The sequence below is a fragment of the Grus americana genome, chromosome 21 (genome assembly GCF_028858705.1).
Source record: "Grus americana isolate bGruAme1 chromosome 21, bGruAme1.mat, whole genome shotgun sequence".
Lineage (NCBI taxonomy): Eukaryota > Metazoa > Chordata > Aves > Gruiformes > Gruidae > Grus > Grus americana.
The window spans coordinates 8,518,660-8,538,678 of NC_072872.1; the positions used below are offsets into that span (position 1 = coordinate 8,518,660).

A 20,019-nucleotide genomic window follows, 5' to 3' on the forward strand; every position below is an offset into this window, starting at 1 on the left:
TTTTGCCCCGGGGGCGGGGGGAAGCAGCGTGGTGAAACGCGGGGCCCTTGCTGCTCCCCCAGGCAGGCTGCCCCGGTCCTGATGCCCTAGGGGAGACGAGCTGGTCACCCTGACCAACGCGAGCACAAAACCCACTCGGTCCATCAATCTGGTGAGGGGAAGAGCCTCCTTCGGTGCGGCGGTCTGCGTCGAGCCTCCTTCCCCGCTCCATCGCCATTCACCGCCAGCAGCCGCCTCGGGTGCGATGCTGCTGGGTGGCTGCCGCTGCCGGAGCCCCGGGAGCCAGCTCGCCCCGGAGTCACTTTGGCGCTGGTGACCAGCTTAATTCCCCGGCACGCTTGGCTGAGCATTCCCCACCCCCTTGCAACTGCCTCCTATTCCAGGAAGGAGCGCACAAGCCTTTGCCTCACTTTTCACATAGCTTTCAACAGCTCCAATGTCATTGCCTAGGCGACCGGGACGCTACTTGATTGTAGTGCAGTAAATAACATAGATCCTCAATCCCAGGCCGCTCCTGTCCGCGGGAGACCTCCGGGGGAACTCGAAACGCTTGGGGAGCCAGAGCAGGTAGGAGGAAAAAAAAAAAAACCCCGACAAAAGGAAACCCCTTGCTGTTTGTGTGTGAGAGTTACTCAGCACGACCCTCTCTCGAGTGCTCGATAACGCCGCTGGAAGATGATTTGCGGCCGCTTTGCTTTGTAGGCTGGTTACACGATATTAAAGCGTCTCGGAAAGTTTGCTCCCAAGCGCCTTAGATCTGGAGTTAATGCGCTTGCGGAGGGAAAGCCAGCCAAGCCCGGGATGGGAAAAGCAGCGGTGGGGCTGGGTACCGGCAGGATGCTGAGGCTGGCTGCCTGCCGCCGGGTCCCCAGGCAGGGCTGGCGCTCGGCTGCCAGGGAGGGAGGGAGGCTTGGCTGGGTTAGCCTCCCGCCCCAGCACCAGCTGCCTGTCGACGACTCTATCCATCGGACAGGATTGCTGTCGAACCTGCCCGCTCCTTGGAAAGAAAATTGTTGATAAGCTGCTGGACCCTGAGGAGGGCTCCTGAGATTTGAGTGTGCTGCAGGAAAGCTCACTTGCTCTTGGTCGCTTTTACAAGCCTCATTTTGCAGGTGTGAATTTAATAATCTGGGAAAAATGAGCAATAGCACGGGGCAGTGGTGGCACCTTGGGACATGTCAACATTTTGCAAACGTTATTTGCGGCAGGCTGGATGAGCCTGATGGTTCTCATTGTGCAGAGGAGGAGAGAAGGTCCAGGGGCCGGTTCACAAGCCATCAAGCAATACTCAGCAGCTTGGTGTGAGGGTTGGAAATGGCTCTCAAAAATCTTCCCCTCTCAGGATGGGCCAAGAGTCTTTAGGAACTAGGAATAGCCCTGTTATACAGGTTTTGTGCATTTATCTCCATTTCATTCTGGGCTGTTAGAGCAGCAGGAGAAGGGGGAATATGTTATTACTCAGTGAAATAGCGATGGACGTTTCCAGGTGCCTAAAACTGAAGCTTAAAGTTATGGTGAGGTCAAAGATGCTCCGTCTAGAGACTGCAGAAAGTCAGCTGCCAGGCATCCCTCTCAGCAAGGCTTCAGCCCCTCGTTACGCCCGCGGTACCCTTTACCTTCCATGTACTGATGAAAGAAGGAAGCTGAATTTATAATTCCTAGAATATATTCAGATTCTGTGGTCAAAACACAAACCAGGGACTGAACAAAGCATGGTTGAATATATGCAAGGTCATCTGCTCTGCTTCTCCAGAGTTGTTCTCCTGTCGTGGGATGGCTGTAGGGGACTTGGCGTGTGCTTTTCGTTCTCCTTGTGCCCCTGGGTCGGGGGGAGAAACGGCTGGTTCAGCTGAGCTGGGGCTGACTTGGCATTTTGGACCCAGAATCACAGCAGTGGGGAAAAGACAGAGGACACTGAGCATTTCCCCACGAACCCTTTGGAAATCACTCCGTGACAATCTGCGGGAAAGGTACCTGGATAGAAGGAACCGGCCCGGGAGTGACCCAGCCCGCTCCCACAGCCCGGGGGGGGGTGGCAGCCCCCATCTCGGCACTAAGTCCCACGGCAAGTGCAGGTGGGGCATTGCCTCTTCGCAGGCTTTGTCTCCGTATTCCTGGCCTTTTTTTCCCATGTGCGCTCTCCCTGCAATGCCCTGACTAGCAACAGAGGGAAGCAGCAATCCAGCGAAGGGTGGGATGGGGAAGCAAGCGGAGAGCAGCTCTCCCAAGCGAAAACAGGGAAATCACGCCGGCAGCCTTGGCACCCAGCGCCAACCCCTCTGCTCTGCCTCTTTCGCTCTTTCTTCCCCTGGAAGCCTGCCATAAACCCGGCGTACATCCTGCCGCGGGCCGCCCCAGCTGCGAGCGTGTGCCCGCGGGCGGCAGCCCCTGTGCCGGCCATGCCGAGCATCCCCCATCACCTCCCTGCGGCGTCGGGGCAGAGGGACGGAGGATCCCTTGCTGCACTGCTCCCTAGGCAGAGATCGTCAGTTTAATTAGCGGGTTTGGGTCTCTGGAGGTGCTAAATCCCCCGGGGGGGGCATGGGGGGGCTGGCTAGGGAACTGTTTCTGGCAGAAGTTGGGGTGATACCTCAGGGGCTGGGACGCGGGTGACCTCAGGGTGCTGACACAGGTATGGCAGAGGTGAAATAGCCTCCAAACAGAGCGGGGGGGGCTGGAGGTGGCGGAGAAGCGGAGCCTGGGCTGTGGCTGGTGGGAGCTCTGCCACCGCTGCTGTGTTTAGCCCCAGGTTACACACACACACACACACACCCCCCACACACACCCACCCGTGCCATTTACGTAGCCTGTGGGCGCTGGGAAGGTAACTACATCCAAACCTGGTGATGCTTCTCCAGCAATGCAGAACAAGCTCTTCCCAGCTCACCTGTAACGCTGCTGTGCCACAGGGCCTCCACGGCTCTGGGGGACGGGGGGGGTCCTTCTGCTGGACCTCAGCATCAGAGCACTTCCCCGACTTCCCTGACTGCAAATGCCTCCTCCGTTCATTGCGTGCCGGGCCTGGCAGTGGCACCCCCTTTCAGAGTAAATTACCCTGCCAGCCCCGAGGAACTCTCCTTGCAAAGTCTTTTGTGGTTCCTTGTCACCTCAGCTGCCCAGCTGTCAGGCTGTCATTCTTGCTGCAGAGATGCTCTCCCAGGACGCGCAGTGATCCCTGCAGCAGGGACGTGCATGAACAACGCCGACGGCCCGAGCTTCTCTTCCTACCACCGCGTTTAGAGCTCAAATGGGAGAAGATGCTGGCCTGGCTTTGCAAGCGCCAATTGTGCTTTGAAAGAGAAAGGGAACTTCCAAAACGCCCTTAAAATATTCAGATTTTTTTCCTTTCGAAAACGAGTGCAGCCACGTGGTTAGAGCTGGTGTCACCCATCATGACCACGCAGCCGGGGCGGTGCGGAGCTGCTTTCTCCACTGAAGGGAAAGGCCTGGCTCCTTCCTGAACCTGCCACTGCCCCGGGCCAGGGAAAGCAGCATGGAAGCAGGGTAAGGCCATCAGCAGTCACTTGCATCAGCTCGAGGTTTTTTTTCCTTTTCTCAAAGCTGCCGCGTAGGTCCTTTCGTTTCTCTGTGTCACACGTGGGACGAGGAGGGATGGGAGGACACCAGATTCTCACTGCTAGCCGTTCTGCCATCAGACCCGTGGGAAGGACCCCTCCTCTGCTGTGGCCAGCGCTCCTGGCAGAGCATCTGTGGGTACCGTGCCTCGCAGATGAGTCGCAGATGCAGCAGAAAGCCCGCGGGATCGGCCGTGGGGGACACCGCCCTGCTTTCGTTTTAACTCCCGACCCCTGCAGCCACGGGTCCCCAGCTGACTCAGAGGGGCCCGGGCGAGCTAGAGCATCACTCACGCAGAGAGCGGCTGCCCTCGCGCTCGGCGGCTCGAGCCCCAAAAGCAGGAAGTTTTCAGGCTTTCACTATTAGGTGTCGGTACCGAGTTGAAACGAGATGCTGACACCGGCGTGGGTAAAAGGAATAGCCAGATGGTGCCTGGGGAACGACCGTGTCAGCCAGGGCAGGGAAGCGGTCCCGCTGCTTCCAGGGAGCGGGTAAGAGAGGAGGAGGAGGAGGATCGCATGGCGGGGCTGCCAGCAGAGGAAGGCAGCGAGGAGCTCAAGATGGCTCCGCCAAATCTGCCGCTCCTGCTGCTGGGCTCAGAGAGGTGCCGGGCAGAGGGAGAGCCGAGGTACGCTGTGTGCTTCCTTCGGCACTTGGAAGAGGCCAGGAAACCTTGTCCAGGGGCAGGAGGAGCAGACCGGGCTGAGGATGACTGTGGTTATGCCTGTGCAGTCGGGTTCAGAAGGCTTTGGCTGAAGAATCGGCTTTCTCACAGACTTCCCGTACGCGCTCCCGCGTAGACGGTGTGCTTTCTCCCAGTAACGCTTCCCTGTCGCAGAGCAGAGGCCACGTTCCCGCCTCGCGTTACTCGGGGGGGCATAATATTCCATTCGATAACATTTGCAAGCTGCTTAGAAGTGGGAAGGTCATTGTAATGTCGGGACAAGCAAGATTTAGGATATCTGCATCATGGCTTCACCATAAACTTGCGCTATGCGTCTGGGTGTCCTACCTGTCTTTACGCCTGCACAGATCTGTGGGCATTTGCAGCTAGAGCTGCCTGAGAAAAATGCGGTAGCCTGTTGGCAAACAACGTTCCTGGGATAAAAGCTGCCCCGTGCCTCAAACGGACAAACCAGGATGGAAAGGCTAGATCAAGACAGAGCACGGGCGGACTTCTTTTGAAGTTAAGCGGCCGCTGGCTACGGGGGATGCTGAGCTCTGCAGAGCACAGAGCTCTGCCGTCCCACTTTCCCGGCACCCCTCGCTCGGAGCCGGTGGCAGCCAAGGATATTGCATATACCAGCTGACGGGGTACAGCCCGCGGCCTGAGTTTGCGGCACTGCCGCGATCCAGAGACAGGAACGTCTCTCCTGTATTCCCCAGACTCGCAGAAGAGGGTTTCCCCACCCCAGAGCAGAGCAGGGATCACACCGTGCAGCCCAGCAGCCCCGGCTCGGGGCCGCAACAAGGGTGCCTTGGGCTCTGGCACTTGCTGCAAGACTTTTTTTTCTGCCACCCAGCTTGGGGTTTCGGTTTGATTCAGAGAGCCGATACTCAAGAGTTTGATATCGCTGTGTCTAACCCGAGCCTCAGCCCTTTGCTGAATGAACCAGGTCCAAAGCGATTACTCAGAGCAGATGTGCGAAGCCTCCCCGGGGCTGGGGGAGCCGCTCGTCGCCGTGCTGCAGCACACCTAAATGCCTTCGATGGGAGCCTCGGTCACAGGGTCGGTGCTTCGCAGAAATGGGCTGGCACCCAAACACCCTGCCGCTTTGGCCCTTTCCAAAATACCCACCTATTTGTAAGAAAGCTGGCCTGCGACATCTTCACCACAAACACCACCTGGCAGTTTATTTTGTTATCAGTAGCCCGGGTCTGCAGTGGAGGTGTTTCCAGTCGCCTCCTGCCCCGTGCAAGCCGTCTTCTGGCGCAGCAGGCTCCATCCAGGGCAGGATAAGCTCGGGTCGCGCTCCGGCACGCTGCCCCTTGCCTGCAGCCCGCTGCGGGGGTGCGGGCACCATCTCCCCGTGATGGGTCCTTCGGGGCTCCGGTCCCTGCCGTGCCGCTGGGAGCGGGGTGGGAAACTCCTGCCCCCGGCCGGGCGCGCTGCTGACGTGAGGTGGCGCGGCAGCAATGCTAACCTTGCTGATTCTCTTTGTCCCTAGAGCGATTTATCCTTCGCCAGACTCCCCCTCTGCGAAGATGTCCCAGTCATCTCCAGCTGATGAAGGCACAACGTTTGAGCACCTCTGGAGCACGCTGTAAGTGGCGGTCGATCGTTTGCCGTGAGGTGTATTCTGAGGCAGAAGCGGCCCTTTGCTCCGTTAGCTAACTGGGTTAGCACACGTCGTTACTGCGGCCCGAAGGGAGACGAGTGTCTTTCGCATGCTCCAGCTTTCCCGTATTCCTTTTCCACATTCAGCATTTTGCTCCCAGACTCCGATCTCTCTGCTCGGACCATTCCATTTGCCAAAGCCCTTTGCCCCGGTGATGCTAGGCGCTTCAAAGACCGGGGAGTTTGTGTGTGCTGAAAGCAGAGCCCCGCAAACCTTGTTTCCAGGTGTTGGACGCTGTTTCTGAAAAGGGTCGTGCAGGTGCCAGCGTTTTCGCTGTGCACCGTACATGCAAAGGCAGGAGAGCTGCAAAGCGCGGCGCAGCGTTCCCACAGCACGGCTGCCCTCGTGCACGTCGGAGGTCAGCGTGGGGGCACGCTTCCTCTCGCTCGAGGAAGCAAAGGTGTTCGGGGAGCAGAAATGCCGCAGCAGCAGCTCAGGAGGGGAGACACTGACTCATCCTCACGCAGAGGAGAGCAGCCGGGCCACGTCCCCCGCACCCTGCCTGCTGAGGAACCCCACCGGCCGCGGCAGCGCTGGGGCCCCTGCCCACGTCCCCGTGGGCACAGCAGGGCTGCTCACAGAGCCAGCCCCGGCCAGCCATGGCTGAGTACCCGCACGGCCGGCCGCTTCTCCTGAGCCGTGGTCCTTAGAGCTGGCGTTGGTGCGTGACACGCTCTGTCTCGTGCACAGGTCCTTTTGCCGACGCGGTGCTCCAGGGCCACATGGAGATGGCCGGAGCAAAGGTACCCTTTCGGCTGGGACCCTTGCCTGGGGTGCGGCGGGGGACGCTGGGACCAAGCCTGGGAGGATGAGCTGTCACTCATGAGGTCGTGAGGCTTGGTGGCCGCCTAATTAAAATGGGTATTTTCTAAAAGTAAACATCTTCCAGTCACACCAAGACTTGTGCAAGCCTCCTGGCCTTTGAGCCTCACACTAATCAAGCAAGGAAGAAGGACTGTGCTTCATTTCATCCTCTTTCTTCCTTGGTATCCTCTCACTTGAAGACGTCCTGAGGTGACAGATATACACCAGAGCAGCTGGGTGAAAGAAAAACTCTGCTTGCTTTACCCACCAGGCAACAGTTTGCCTGAGCAAAGCCTGCTCTGCCGTGTGAAAATAAAAGCAGAGGATGGAGGCAGAAGTTGAGAAGGGAGCAAGGTTCAAGGGAATCGCGAGTTGCTGGGTGGTGGTGGCGCAGGCTGCGCTGCGGAGATGGAAGGCTGACTGTCTGCCGTCACCTTTTCCACAGGGAGCCCGACAGCACCTACTTCGACCTCCCTCCGTCCAACCATCCAGGCAGCAATGAGGTCTCCAACCGCACGGAGGTCACGATGGACGTCTTCCAGATGAGAAGCATGAACGACTCGGTCATGGTGAGTGTGCTCAGGCTGCCCAAACGGGAGCTGCATCAAGTGCGAGCCCGTCATCCCTGCAGTGGGTCGGGGGCTCTGGGGTAGGCGGTGGGCTGCTTGTGATTCCTAAACCCGAGCGAGCCGCTACAGGTGCGGCGCTGCTGCCGTTTGTGCAGGGTCTGATAACCGATACCCTGTAACCGATGAGTGCGCTGCAGGATTGCGGCCGGACGGTACAGTGTTCCGTAAAACAGTGGCTACTTATTGACAGATAACATTGCTGCATGCGGCAGCAGGGGTCTGTGCTGTAACGGCGGCAGAGCTCGAGTCCCTCGACAGGAGGAGAGCACAATTCGTGCCGGTATAAGCACGCCGTGCAAAGCTGTTTGTAAGCTGCCGGCAAGGCAGAGCTGCTGGAGGGGCACGTCGCGCTCCCAACGCCCAGCTCTGCTCCTGCTGTGGTCCCCAGGGGCCCGGTCCACGGCATTGCTGCGGGTGCTTCCTTCCAAGAAGCTGGTGCATCTCCGTCTAAGGCAAAGGGTTTGCAAAGCGCACTGGGCGTGCGAGACGTCTGGGTCACTTGTGCACGTTCAGTGCCCCGAGCAGGGCGGCCTCCCGGGAGCATCCCTGAAGCAGTGCCGGCGCTGGCAGCATCTCCCTCCAGAAAGCCGCCGTTTCCCTCCTCGCCAGCTTGCATCCCCTCCCCCAACCCCCTTTTTCCCTCGCTTTTCGCTTGCTTTCCCTCCCTTCCCCGGCCTTTGTCTGCAGCGGGCAGGAGCCTGGCAGAGGGATCAGGCGGGGGCGGCGGTGCTAATTGGGGAGCTGCCCCTCGCTGGGCTCGCCGTCGCCTTTCTTCTTCTTCCCGCTGTAACCGAAGGCGAGCCCAGCGGGAGTGGGTGCTGCCAGGGCCAGGCGAGCACTGGCCTTGCAGGGCTCTGAGCACGGCGGCTGCGCACAGGAAGGCAGAGCCGGCTGCCGGCCCTCGCGCGGGATAATGAGCCGGTAGTAAATATTGACATTGGCCCGATTGTGCAACCCAGCGCTGCCCGGCTGAGTTCCCAGTGAGCCGCGGCCAGGTCTCGCCGGCTGGCGTCACCGAAACGCGTGGCGGGCTGACGTGCATGAAAGTAAATGCACAGATAACGGGATGCCACCGGCCTGAAAGAAAGGCAAGACACGGGATCTGCGGCGGAGGGGCCGCTCAGTGCGCGCCGTGATGCCTGCTGCTCGTGGTGCTCAGCAGAGCTGGAGCGGACGTGTGGGAAGCAGCGGGTGCTGCGGCACCCAGCACCGGTGCTGATGCTCGGTGGCCGCGAGCAAGCCACCCAAACGCTCTGTGACCTGCCCTCCAGCCAGGCATGATGCTCCCTCTAGGCATTGCACGGGCACTGCATTGCTCCTAGAAACCTGTTTCAGGGTCGCGTGGGAGGAGTTGCTGTAGTTAAAGATGTGGACAATTCCTCAGTCGCCCTTTTTGTTTGGAGACGACAACTTCAGGACTGGTGGTTTGTGCAGTGCTTTAGGCTTTACCTACGACACTGCTGCTGACCTACTTGTGCGTGGGTCCGTGCGTGCACAGCGGTGTTGGGAGGTGGGCGATGCACGCTGGTTCCACCTTCCAAAATACGCCGTGCCACTCTTTGCACCGCTTATGTGCTTCAGTACGCAGCCTTCCACGGTGGGGTCTGGCTGTAGGAAACACCGTTCACCCAGCTGCCTCAAGCCAGAAGGAAATCTGCCTGGTCGCTCCAGATATCTATCCCTATCGATCCATCTATCCCTATCGATCCATCTATCCCTATCAATCCATCTAGATATCTATCCCTATCTGTCCATCGAGATCTCTGCCTAGCCATCTGTCCCTATCTATCCCTATCTATCCGCGTCGATCCATCTAGATATCCATCTATCCACATCTATCCGTATCTACCCACCTGGGAAGGGATAGCTGCGTATCTCTGAGCTATGGTGCTATCTCAGACTCGCTGCATCGTCTGCTCGATGCAGGTGCAGCCGCCTCGGTGTGCTGGTAAAGGCTGCCGGCCAAATGGGTTTCCAGCCCAGAGCGGCTGCGAGCAGCTTTCCGGAGCGGAATCTGGCCGGGTTGGATGATGGAGCTGGACCCCCGCTCTCCCTGCGGTGGGAATGGTTGGTATCGCCCAGTCCATCACTGGGCAAGCTGGGGCCTGCCCTGTGCTTTGATGAATAGTCATGAGGGACAGAAAGGGGTGGGCCCCGTTTTGTTGTTGGATGCAGCTAGTTGACAGAACTAAGGGAGATGAAAAAGGCAAAAAAGCCAACGCACGGCAGCACACGGGTGGCCAGAGCAGCATCCCTGGCGCTGCCGGCCCCTGCTCCCGCGCTCCCGCATCCCACCTGCCTTCCTACCCCGGCCGTCCCCGCCGCCGCCCCGACCCCATGACTCCCGTGGCAGGACGCTTCCCAGTGCTCCGTGAATCCCGAGACGACTAAAATGCTGTACATTAGCGACCCGATGCAGCATTATACCACGGTAGGTGCTACTCGTTATTAACGGAGCTTGCCTTGCTGCTTGTATTTGCAGTGATCCTCCACCGCCACGGCAGGAGCTGGGTGCCTGTTCCGGCTCCGCTGCTGAGCCGTCGCACCCGCCGCTGCCTGGGATGCGCCAGCGGCTTGCCACGGTGCAAGCCTTTCCCCATCCCGCGCCTGCACGGAGGAACTGCGGCTGCTCCAGCCCCGGTCACAAACAATAAGCTGTGTCGGGGATGCTGCAGCCTTGGCGGCTCGGTCGGCATTCCTCTCTTGCCTTGCCTGATCGGTGCTCGCAGAGCCGAGGTGCGATTTAAACCCTTGGTGCAAAGGGGAGCAGGCTCCCTCACCCCCGTACGGGCAGACGGGAGGGGTGCTAGCCAGAGCATCCCTCCAAGGAATGCCCTGTGGTGCTGGGCACCACCAGCACCAGTTCATCGTCCGCTGGGGACCTCCTTGGCCGAGCTGACGGCGTGCACCCACCGCCCCAGGCAGGCTTTCCTTCCCCAGTTCACGGTCTCTGGGAGGGCAGAGCGGATGAAATGGAACCTGCGCTGCAGGCGAGCCGTTTTCCGCCCTGTCCTCGAGCGCTGAGGTTGCTTTCTTAGTCACAAGGGTTCCGCATCCGCTCGCTGGCGTTCAGAAAAGTTAGGTACGGAGGCAGCACAGACAGAAAGGTGCGGTGCTGCACTTCCCGACCAGAAATTACTTCATTCCTCTTTTTTGTCTTAGGTGGGTTGGTTGGTAGAAAGCAGATAGGTACCGGCTTCGTTTTGTACCCTGGTGCTGTACCGTGGGAGGTCGTTGCTGCAGTCACGCGAATATTTATGTATGTGTGCGTATAAACATATATGTGTATGTATACGTAAATACACACACACAAGCGCTGGTTGGGTTTGTTGAGGCACATACACACACAAACACTCCAGCCTGGGATGTGTCTGTTCAGGGGACGTTTCCAAACTTCACTCAGTTTTAAAGCCCAAGTGGGTCACCTCCCCCTGCGCCTGACTTTGGGCGTCTCTGCCAGCGGACCCGCAAAGCGCCGGGACTCGGGGCGCTGCCGCTTGCTTTGGGGCTCGTATCTCCTCCGTGTGCGAAGAGGTGACCGTGGTTCCTGGGGGAAGGCTCTCTCCTGTGCGGAGGTCGGGATGCTCTTTGCAGGGACCGGTCGTGCTGTACCCACCCGTGACGCTTTACAGCCACAGGCTTCAGCTGCTCGCAGCCCCGGCTCTAAGCACCGCAAATGCACAAAATCAGGCGGGCATGACTTTTGCAGAGTTATTTTCCGGCCGCTTCCAAGGGCCACCTCACCCCTAGCCTGCCCTGCAGCTCCCGAGCTCGTGGCTCCGGAGCAGCAGACACTGCCGGGAGGCGAAAGGCTTCCCGGTAATTTCCCATTCTGGCAGGAGATGAGCAACGGCGGCAGCACACGTGCCCTGCTCTGCCGGGCGGCCCGGAGGTAGCCTGCTTTTCCTGAGTACGCACGTACGTGTGCAAGGGCAGCGCTGGAGATTCCCGTGTTTGCTCACCAAGTGCAGAGCATTTGCTCTTGTTCCTTCCTAAAAAAGGCCGGTGGCTGAGCCCCGGGCGTGCGTGCAGCCTCTGCCCTGGGGCCCTTCGTTGTCCCAGGAGGACAAAACAGCTCAGCCCTGACACTCGCGGATTATTTGGGCTGCGGACCAGCCCTGACAGGCAGCGATCCCTTCTCCCCTTGCTGCTCTCCTCCTGCCCGACGCCTGAGCTTTGCTTTTCCAGGGTGAGTTGTGCTGCACGCCTTCCAGCCGCTGGCACCCGCCACCCAGGCTGCCCTGGCCCTGCGGTCCCTGCCTGCAGCTGCCTGCAGCTGCCTGCAGCCGGGCGGTTTCCTGGCTGGACAGCAAGGGCTTTCCACGTGCAGTTTGCGCGCCCGTTTTGCTGAAGTTTCTCATAACTTTTCCTCCAGGTGAAGCCTGGGATTGTGGAAAGCTTGGATGGGGGTGGCTTGTCTTTGGCAGGGCTGTTTATAGAGCGGCCAGAAGGAATAGAGGGGTTTCCGCACATATTTTAGGGGAGAAAATGGCTGTATGCGTAAAAGCAAGCCGGATCTTGTTCAGCATTCCTCCAGTTAGTCACAGGCTCCAACGACCTTGCGAGAGATGCAGACAACAGGAGAACTTTCCCGGAGAAGGATGATTGCCTTTAAACCATTATACATCATAGACGTTTGGGTGAGGTTGGGATCCCAAGTTAAAACACGTCTCTTGATTCCTAAGCCGTGAGCATTGCAGCCCTCCGGAGTCCCCACGGCCGCCTTCCAGCAGCTCCCAGTTTCCCCGAGCTGCCCCAGCTGGTGCTGGTGGCCGGAGGGACAGTCCCCGCCGGGGCGAATGGGGAGCGGGAGGGGGCTGACGCTGGGCGAAGGAGGGGGGGGGGCACAGGCAGGCGGCCCCGTTCCTGCTCCGGCGCAGGGTGCTGCGGGGAGCCGGGGCGATGAGCACCGACGCAACGGCCGCTGTGCGTGATCATCGGCGGAGCCGGGTGGCCGCCGGCAGCACCCACTGCTGGGACTGCCAGCGTGCTGCTGGCTTGCGAAGGCTGGGAGAGCAACCCTTGAGGAATTGGGGGACTGCAGATTGCTGGGGAAAAAACCGTCCCGTTTGCTTTGAGAAACAGTTACCTTTGGGATATGTTTTTTTTTTTAATTATCAGTTTATTTCTCTACCACTGAAAAAACAATTTATTTTGTCTGATTTTCAGATGAAAGATTAAGGCCGCTTTAGCCATGTGGCTTTTGAGAACGTGGCTTTGCCTGGGCTGTGCCTGCAGGTAAAAGAGCTGCCGGCTCTTACTGGAAATATCTGACAGTAATTGTTCAAAAGCCGAATAAGAAAAAAAATTGTAAAGAGCCAGGATTTGGTCCAGCATGTCTGGAATAAGAGCCAGTAGATGCATAAATAGGTAGGTTTGCTCTGTGACCTTACTGCAGCGTGCTGCATCACAGCTACGCGCCTTGTAGGTTTGAGGTTTTCCCAAATTAGACCCGCATCAGTGAAAGCCACCGAAAGCAAACATCCCGGCTAGGAAACGAATTGCACAAACCACCATCAGAGCTGGCTCTTCACCGAGAAACACTTCCAGAGGTGCTGTGCCTGCGTACATTCGCCACGAGTGGATGCACGCGGGAGACGTCTGGAAAACAGGTCGGCCGTTCAGCGACGCCGTCGCAACGGGAGCGATGCCTTCGTCGGAGGGCTGGCGGTGGCCTCGCGCTGGCGCTGGGTGCCGGGGCAGCTCCCCCAGGCTGGACGCTCTGCCTGCTAGAAGGGCTGCCGTGGAGCAGAGCCCTGTACGCGGGACGGGCCGTCGCTCCGCACCCGAGCAAACCCCGGAAAAATCCCTGCCCGGTTGGCGACGGGGTGGCTTTGCACTGCCAGGTGCTCTGCAAGTCCCGGGATCTCGCACCTCGCCGCCTCCAGTGAGGACGGAGCGGGGAGAAGGGGCCGATTTAAGCGTATTGAGTTTATCCCTTGCACAAGTGGTGACCTGTTCGGAAAGCCGAGGGACCCGGCGCGGCTCCTCTGGCTGGCTTTCCCGCACGCTGGCCCTTTAAGGGGGCTGTAACAGGACACCTGGAGCCCTGCAGAAGTGTGCCTGAGGTTTCCATGTCTCTAAACTGGCTGGTGTTTTCTTTTTTCCCTCCTCCCCTTTTCCCTTCCTCCAGTCCCAGTTCAATTTGCTGAACAACAGCATGGATCAGAGCATCGGCAGCAGAGCAGCCTCCACCAGCCCCTACAGCTCCGAGCACACCTCCAATGTCCCAACGCACTCGCCCTACTCGCAGCCCAGCTCTACCTTCGACGCCATGTCCCCCGCTCCTGTCATCCCCTCCAACACTGACTACCCCGGTCCCCACCACTTTGAGGTGACCTTCCAGCAATCCAGCACCGCCAAGTCAGCCACCTGGACAGTAAGTTGCATGTCTTCTTGCCTTCGCTAGAGAGGTGCTTGCTGCTGCAGGCGGTGTTTTCGGCCGGCCGGCCGCGGACGGTGCTTTGCAGCAGGATGCAGAGGACACGCTCGCGTGGGGCGGCTGCAGGACGCGGCCACCACTCGACGGGGACTTCGCCTGCACAGGTGGCCCCGGAGAGCAAAACGTGCAGGAAACGTCAGTGCTTGCTTTTCGGGGGTTTTCTCCAAAAGGGCTGCTAAGCACAGCGGTTCGGGTGTAAGTTCTCTCGCAGCAGTTCCCAAACTGTGGGTAAACGTCTCCGCAAATTATAAAGCTGGAGAAATGTCCTGGGGAAGTACCTGCCTTGTTCTCGTGGTGCTTCCCTACACATTTGCCAGCGACCGCTGTCAGAGGCAAGGCAGTGGGCGAGATGGACCTTTGCTCGCATCTACTGGGGCCGTTCTCAGCTTTGCCATAGATTCTTGCTTGTCACTTACAATCTTTTTTCACCTCCTATCAGAAGAGTAACTTAATCTCTAGAAGTCACGGCAAAATAAGAGTAGGTTTTTAATCCCAGAGGGATCGCTGCGCAGCATCGTGCCGTCTGCGATGCGGGTGCAGCAGCCTGGTCCTCGGGAGCAGAGATGCAGGTTTGGTCCGCTGCCGGTCTGACCACATGTCTGCAGCCCGGCAGAAGAGCCCTCTGCAGATCAGGGAGCCAGGAACTGGGCAAAGCGTACGAGGGCTGCTTTGCTTTTCGTGGGAAAAGGTCCTACATTCACATCCTGGCTTCTGGCTTAGCGTCGCGCTGTCGCTATTTTTAAGGAAAAACAGCACTTGCGGCCGGTGTCGCAGGCATTTCTGCAGCGGATGCCTCCCTGAGCGCCTGGGAGAGCCGCACACCGGCACGCTCGAGGCAGGCGGGTTTTCTCCTCCAGGAAATGTTAGCAGAGCAGAGAGGCTGGGACGGGACCACTGACACAACGAGGGAGCAGCGGGGTTTCCTCCGGGGCCGCGGTTTGACATTGTCATGAAACGGGCAGAGCAGACCAGGCGCAATACATCAGCCGAGGTGCGATAATGACTTGTATTTGTGGCAGCTGATGTGTTTAATTGCCAAGACGGTCCTTCCCACAGTAGGCAGAAAGCATCTTCGGACACTTAAGTGCAGGCAGACCCCGGCGGGTGCTGCTGCCCTCACTGCTGCCGGCGCGGCACGGCGGGCTGCTCCCGGTGTGCCGTGGTGAGAGGGCGCGGGAGGGGACGGGCTACGGTTGCTGCCGCAGCGCTGGGGCCGTCTCCTGTGCAAACCAACGGGCAGGCGGAGCTGGCAAACCAGCAGCAAGCCGGCAGCGAAGTGGTGTCTGAATGCAGCCAAATTCACGGCTGGGGCAGCGGAGCAGCTCCCCTGTGTCCGGTCACCGGAGCTGCATGGCTTTGCTGCTGAGTCGCGGTGACGGGGGCTTGGGACCAGCACCGTGATTAAATACGACTTGCTCTCAGAGGAGCGGTTAAGTCTTTGCTCTTTTCCACTGTCTTTCCTTGCAAGATGTTGCTAAGGATGCTTTTCATTAGGTATTGAGTGAACTGAAGGTCCTCAGGGTAGGAGGTGGCTCCAGCCCAATCGTTATCCCTATTGCGGGGTAACACGCATCAGTTAAAAGGAAAGCTGCATGGGACCTGCACAGGCAAAGGAAGCATTCTGTGCCACAAAAGCATCCAAACGGAAACCGAGCACACAGCGATGCAGGGTGTCTTGTCCCAGCTGTCTCAGCATGGAGGGAGGAGGACCAGAACATGTCCGATGCTTGCTCGCCACTGTCCCCAGCTAGCAGTGCCGGGGAGATGGCTTTGGGATGGGGTGCACGCAGCCGCGGGCACGGCCAGGCTGGGTGCTGCAGGACACCCTCGGACAGCAACGCGGGCAGGGAGCGCTCGTGTGTGTCAAAAGACAGAGCGAGCACCTACTAAAGATACGCTGTTTAATTAGCAGTCAGGAAATACCCTCCCCTCATCCCAGACGATGCATGTTGCAGCTGCAGGGAGTAAGTTGAAAAAGCCACTAAAGCCTTTTGGGGCTGTTGTCCCCAGAAAGCAGAGGCAGCGGCAGGAGGCTCCCCGGGGCAGTCCCACGTGGGGAGGGAGCCCGTGATGGCCCCCTTCCCTCGCTGGAGCCATCCCGGCCGCCTGGGATCTCCCCACAACTAACAAAACTGAGCCCAGACCGTCTCAGCATCACCCCGTGCTGACCGTGCCGCTGTTGTGTCCTACCGGGAGCCGTGCTAATCAGGGCAGGATTGCTTTTTTCCCTCAAGCCTTTGCGTTAAGGTCTCCTTTGTACGTCGGGGCAGGCGGTGCCACCTCAGTGCCGTGAGAGCCCTCCCGGCCTCGGGGGAGCAGCTGGACTCGGGAGATGCCCGGCGAACGCGCCGCGGGCAGCCGTAAGCACCTGCGGAGGATGCGCCCGCCAGCCAGGGCTGGGACCTGAGGCTGCCGGGCGTGCGGCTGCAAGGGGGGGCTCCTGGGAAGTGGTCCAGAGCGGAGGAGTTAAATGCCTAAACTGCCTTTTCGTACCTGGCGAGGCAGCCAGGGAGATGTGCGGACCTCTGAACTGTGATGCTGGGGTGATTGTGCGTCCCCCAAAAGCAGGCTGGCGTCAGGACCGGCACCAACCGCCCCGCATTTCACCGCTCCGGAGCTGAGCCTCGTGGAGAACAGAAGTGGGTCAGCAGCGTCTTGCACCCTGGAGAGCACGGGGGATGTTTCATTTGAAATAGTCATTTCTGCAGGACGGCCGCCGTGGGTGCAGACTGTCCGATTTGCTGAGGCTGCCACATGAAGAACGGTCCTGCCGCAGTGACAGCCAGATTCGCTCCGTGTCCTCCCGGCTGGTGGCTGTCACAGCCATGCAGCTGCATGTTTGGTGCTGGAAGATGGGGCTGCCGCCTTCCTCCCACTCGCCTTGAGCTCTGCATTGCCACTGCCCTGCTTGAAAGTCTGTCCTGGTTAAACGGGGACAGCAATTCAGCAAAAAACTGTACCTTATATGTTGCCAGACAGTCAACGTACAAATAATGATGTGTGTGCACAGCGCGATTCTCGACATAAGCTGTGAACGCGTACGTGGCAGCGTAGAAGTAAGACTAGGAAAGCTGTTAGGAAATGCCGGCCCTTGGGAAGGAAAGGTAAACGTACAGTCAGTCGACCGGGGACAGCGACACCCGGCAGCTCGGTGACGGTCCGGCCGGGGGCAGCTGCACTAACCACGTCGCAGCGCAAAACAACACGCGTGGTTTGATTCAGCACTTTGACAGAAACAACGCTGCCTGTTTCATCCCTAGCTAGGGCAGCCTCATGGCTTGTGAATACTGTAACTGCACCGAATAATTTATGCTGAGACCGCTGCAAGCGTGGACCACGGATTCGGCGGAGCCGCCTTGCCAGGCAGCGTTTGGGAGCAGCGGGGAGCCCTCTGCCCGGAGGAAGGCTCTGCCAGACCCGCAGCTCCGAAGGGCTCCTGCAATCTGGGGCCAGATCATGGAGAATCCGGCCAAGGAGGGACGGACAGTGGCTGCACAGGCAGTGCCAAACCAAGTAGTTCGATGCGAATCGTCTTGTCAAACGATTTGACGTAGTTTTTTGGTACAGTCGTAAGCTTTGGCTGACAGAAGCATGTAGCCCCAGAGATTCCTGGGTTTGAAGGGTTTCGACTGAATCCCTCTGGCTATTCCTCTGGGCGCCTTGGCGTTATCCGTTCTCCCGTGCTTAGGGAAGGAGACTCCCAAGGAGCCCAGGGCTCATGGCCAAGGACCGTTTGGAGATGAGCTGCCTGCACAGGGGGCTGGCTTGCTCTGCAGGGGCTGGGCAGGGGGAGTGAGGGATCGCCGAGCCCACTGCCCTCCCGGGCAGTTCTGGTGTCCGCACGTCACACCCTCTGTTGACAAAACAGAAAAGGTTTGGGAGGGAGATCCAAAGAAGATGAACGATTTGGAACGGATGCCTTGTAGGGCGATACCAGAGAAACGTACTGCATGAAAGGTCTCCATGAGAAGAGCAAGGGTGGCTTGATCGCAACCTGCATAGGAGATGGTTTCTGCTATCAGACAGCTCTTTAACAGAAGAAGACATAATGAGATCCAGTGCTTGGAAGCTGAAGGCAGGCAAATTCAGACTAGAAACAAGGTGGAAATTTTTTAACAGTGAGGGTAATTAACCATAGGAACAATTTACCAAGGAATGCGGTGGATTCTCCAACTCCTGAAGTATTCAAATGAAGAGTCTGCATATCTCCCGAGAGATAAGCTGTACTTCAAGCAGACACTGTTGGCACAACGCAGAACGAGTAGGCAGGGGTCTTGGGCCAGCAGTGTAGGGAATCCAACCAGAGCATCATCACCTGTCCTCTCTGCCTTAAAATGCTGAATTTCTAAATTTAGGAAACGGGCGAATGGAGAAGGGGCGAAGACTTGGGACGTGGGTTTGGGGCCCTCGTTACCAGCACCAGGTCTGTCCTTGCAGAGGGATGCTGGGCGGCGGGTGGGTGACGCTGGACGTCCCGACTCCCGGTCTGGGCTCTGAGCACCGCACGTTGCCACAAGCTCTGAACCGAAGCGGCCATGCCGGTCTGTGCTGCGGGTAAGCCCTCTGGGCTGCCGCCGCCTCCCTTTTCATTTTTAATGGCCTTCTTATCAGCAGAGAGCAATGGCCAGATGCTGAAAATAAGGTTTTCCCTGCAGGTTCGAAGCCCCCCTCTGGTAGGCTGCTTCAGCAGGGCTGGGAGGAGGACCGGGAGCTGCGGCGCTGCAAGACGGGGCATGCCGGCAGCCTGCCTGTTTGTTGGAAGCTATCAGGACTCTCGGTTCCCCGGAGCTGCCCGTACACGCTAGAGCCGCGAGCCGATCTCGGCTGTTTGCTCGCAGGCAGCCCCTCGCCACGCCGGCCAGCTGGTAACTGATAGATAATTAGTACTTTTCTCAAGTCGGGTTTGCGGCGGATCGGTGCTCCCTCCCCTCTAAAGCGCTATCGCGTGCGCCAGAGCCAGCGGAAGTGTTAATAGGGTCTTTGGCCTCCCGTGGCCTGGCTGCAAAAGGACGCAGGGGCTCGAGGCTGCCCGGGCTTGCACAGAGCCCCTGCGGCTGGGGCAGACGGACAAACCTCCGAGCTAAGCAGCCAGGGGCTCCCCTCACCCGGGCAGGGGTGCAGGGGGGGTCCGGGCCACATCCAGGGTCTTGCCTGCTGCTGCGGGGAGCAAACAGCCTGCAGTGCAAGGGCTGGAGAGGTTCAAAACCGAGGCGAGATGCTCCTGCTACGATGGACGGCCGTCCAGCAGTTACCCACAGCAAACCGGTCTGCGTCCCAGCGCTCAGCTGGTGGGAGACTGCCGCGTGGAACTGGTTCCAGTCGCTCCGTAGATGTTGCAGGTGGACTGTGGGCACTGGGGGAGCAGGGAGCTGGAGTGGTTTGTCTGGTGCTAACTGAATGAGGAGGATGGAAATAATTGGTGTGGCCGGAGACAGGTTCTCCCTTGCTGTCTGAAGGTTGTTGAGGTAGAGGCGGTTGTAAAGAGAAGGGAAAAACTTCTGGGGGGAACCTAGAGAAAACGAGCCCCCGCTTCAGAGTCCCTCTGGCACCTCACCACGTTTCAGGGAGGCACCTGTCCAACAGCAGCCGCCTGGAGACGAGCAGGGGGCAGGCACGGCTCGGTACACTCTGCCCCTGAGCCATGAACACCTTTGTTTTCATCTGAGTAGCTGGGCAGAAGAGCGTGGATCTTTTGGCGTGCCAGAAGCAGGAAAGCAACCTCAGCACCAGCCTGCTCCAAAGCCCATTGAAGCCAGCCCACTGGAGGCTTTCCACCAGCTTTCGCAGGGCGTGGATGAGGCTCCAGGAGCTCCAGACACAATGGAATTAAGAAAAAAGGCAAAGGAATTCGGTGTGCGATGTTCCAACACGATCCCGCTATCAGCTCCACTATCTCGAACGTGTATGGTATGCACAGGTCAAGGGAACGACTTACTGGCAGCCGCCGCTCCCCCGGGAAGGCAACGCTCCCCCGCAGGGACCGCTGCGGAGGGGGGACAGGACGCGCCAGGGACCTGAGGCCGCTCTGGCCAGCTCCTCTACATCGGGGTCTGCAACACGCAGGGGAGGTGGGACCTGAGGGACCCGCTGGAGGAACCCAGGCAGGAAACAGGCTGCAGGAGGAAACGCGTCTCCCTGCTCTGGCCCGGCAGCGATCTGGTGATGGCTTTGGCAGAGCCCTCGGGGGAGCATGACCATCGCTCCCTGCCTCGGCCAGATCCTTCGAGAG

The 20,019-nt window shown here is 59.0% G+C and overlaps 1 protein-coding gene across 2 annotated transcripts in view; it reads left to right on the forward strand.

Annotated features, from left to right (window-relative positions):
* The first annotated feature begins 517 nt into the window (after window positions 1–517).
* Window positions 518–20,019, forward strand: part of TP73 (tumor protein p73) — a 33,394-nt gene continuing 13,892 nt past the window's right edge. Inside the window, exons 1-4 of one of the 2 annotated variants that reach the window (XM_054849634.1) lie at window positions 518–567; window positions 5,745–5,840; window positions 7,165–7,288; window positions 13,482–13,727. In XM_054849634.1, the coding sequence (XP_054705609.1) occupies window positions 5,782–5,840; window positions 7,165–7,288; window positions 13,482–13,727 (429 nt within the window). In that variant the 5' untranslated portion in view covers window positions 518–567; window positions 5,745–5,781. Of the gene's footprint in view, window positions 568–3,409; window positions 3,505–5,744; window positions 5,841–7,164; window positions 7,289–13,481; window positions 13,728–20,019 lie in introns of those variants that run through there. The other variant, XM_054849633.1, reaches the window with a different exon arrangement.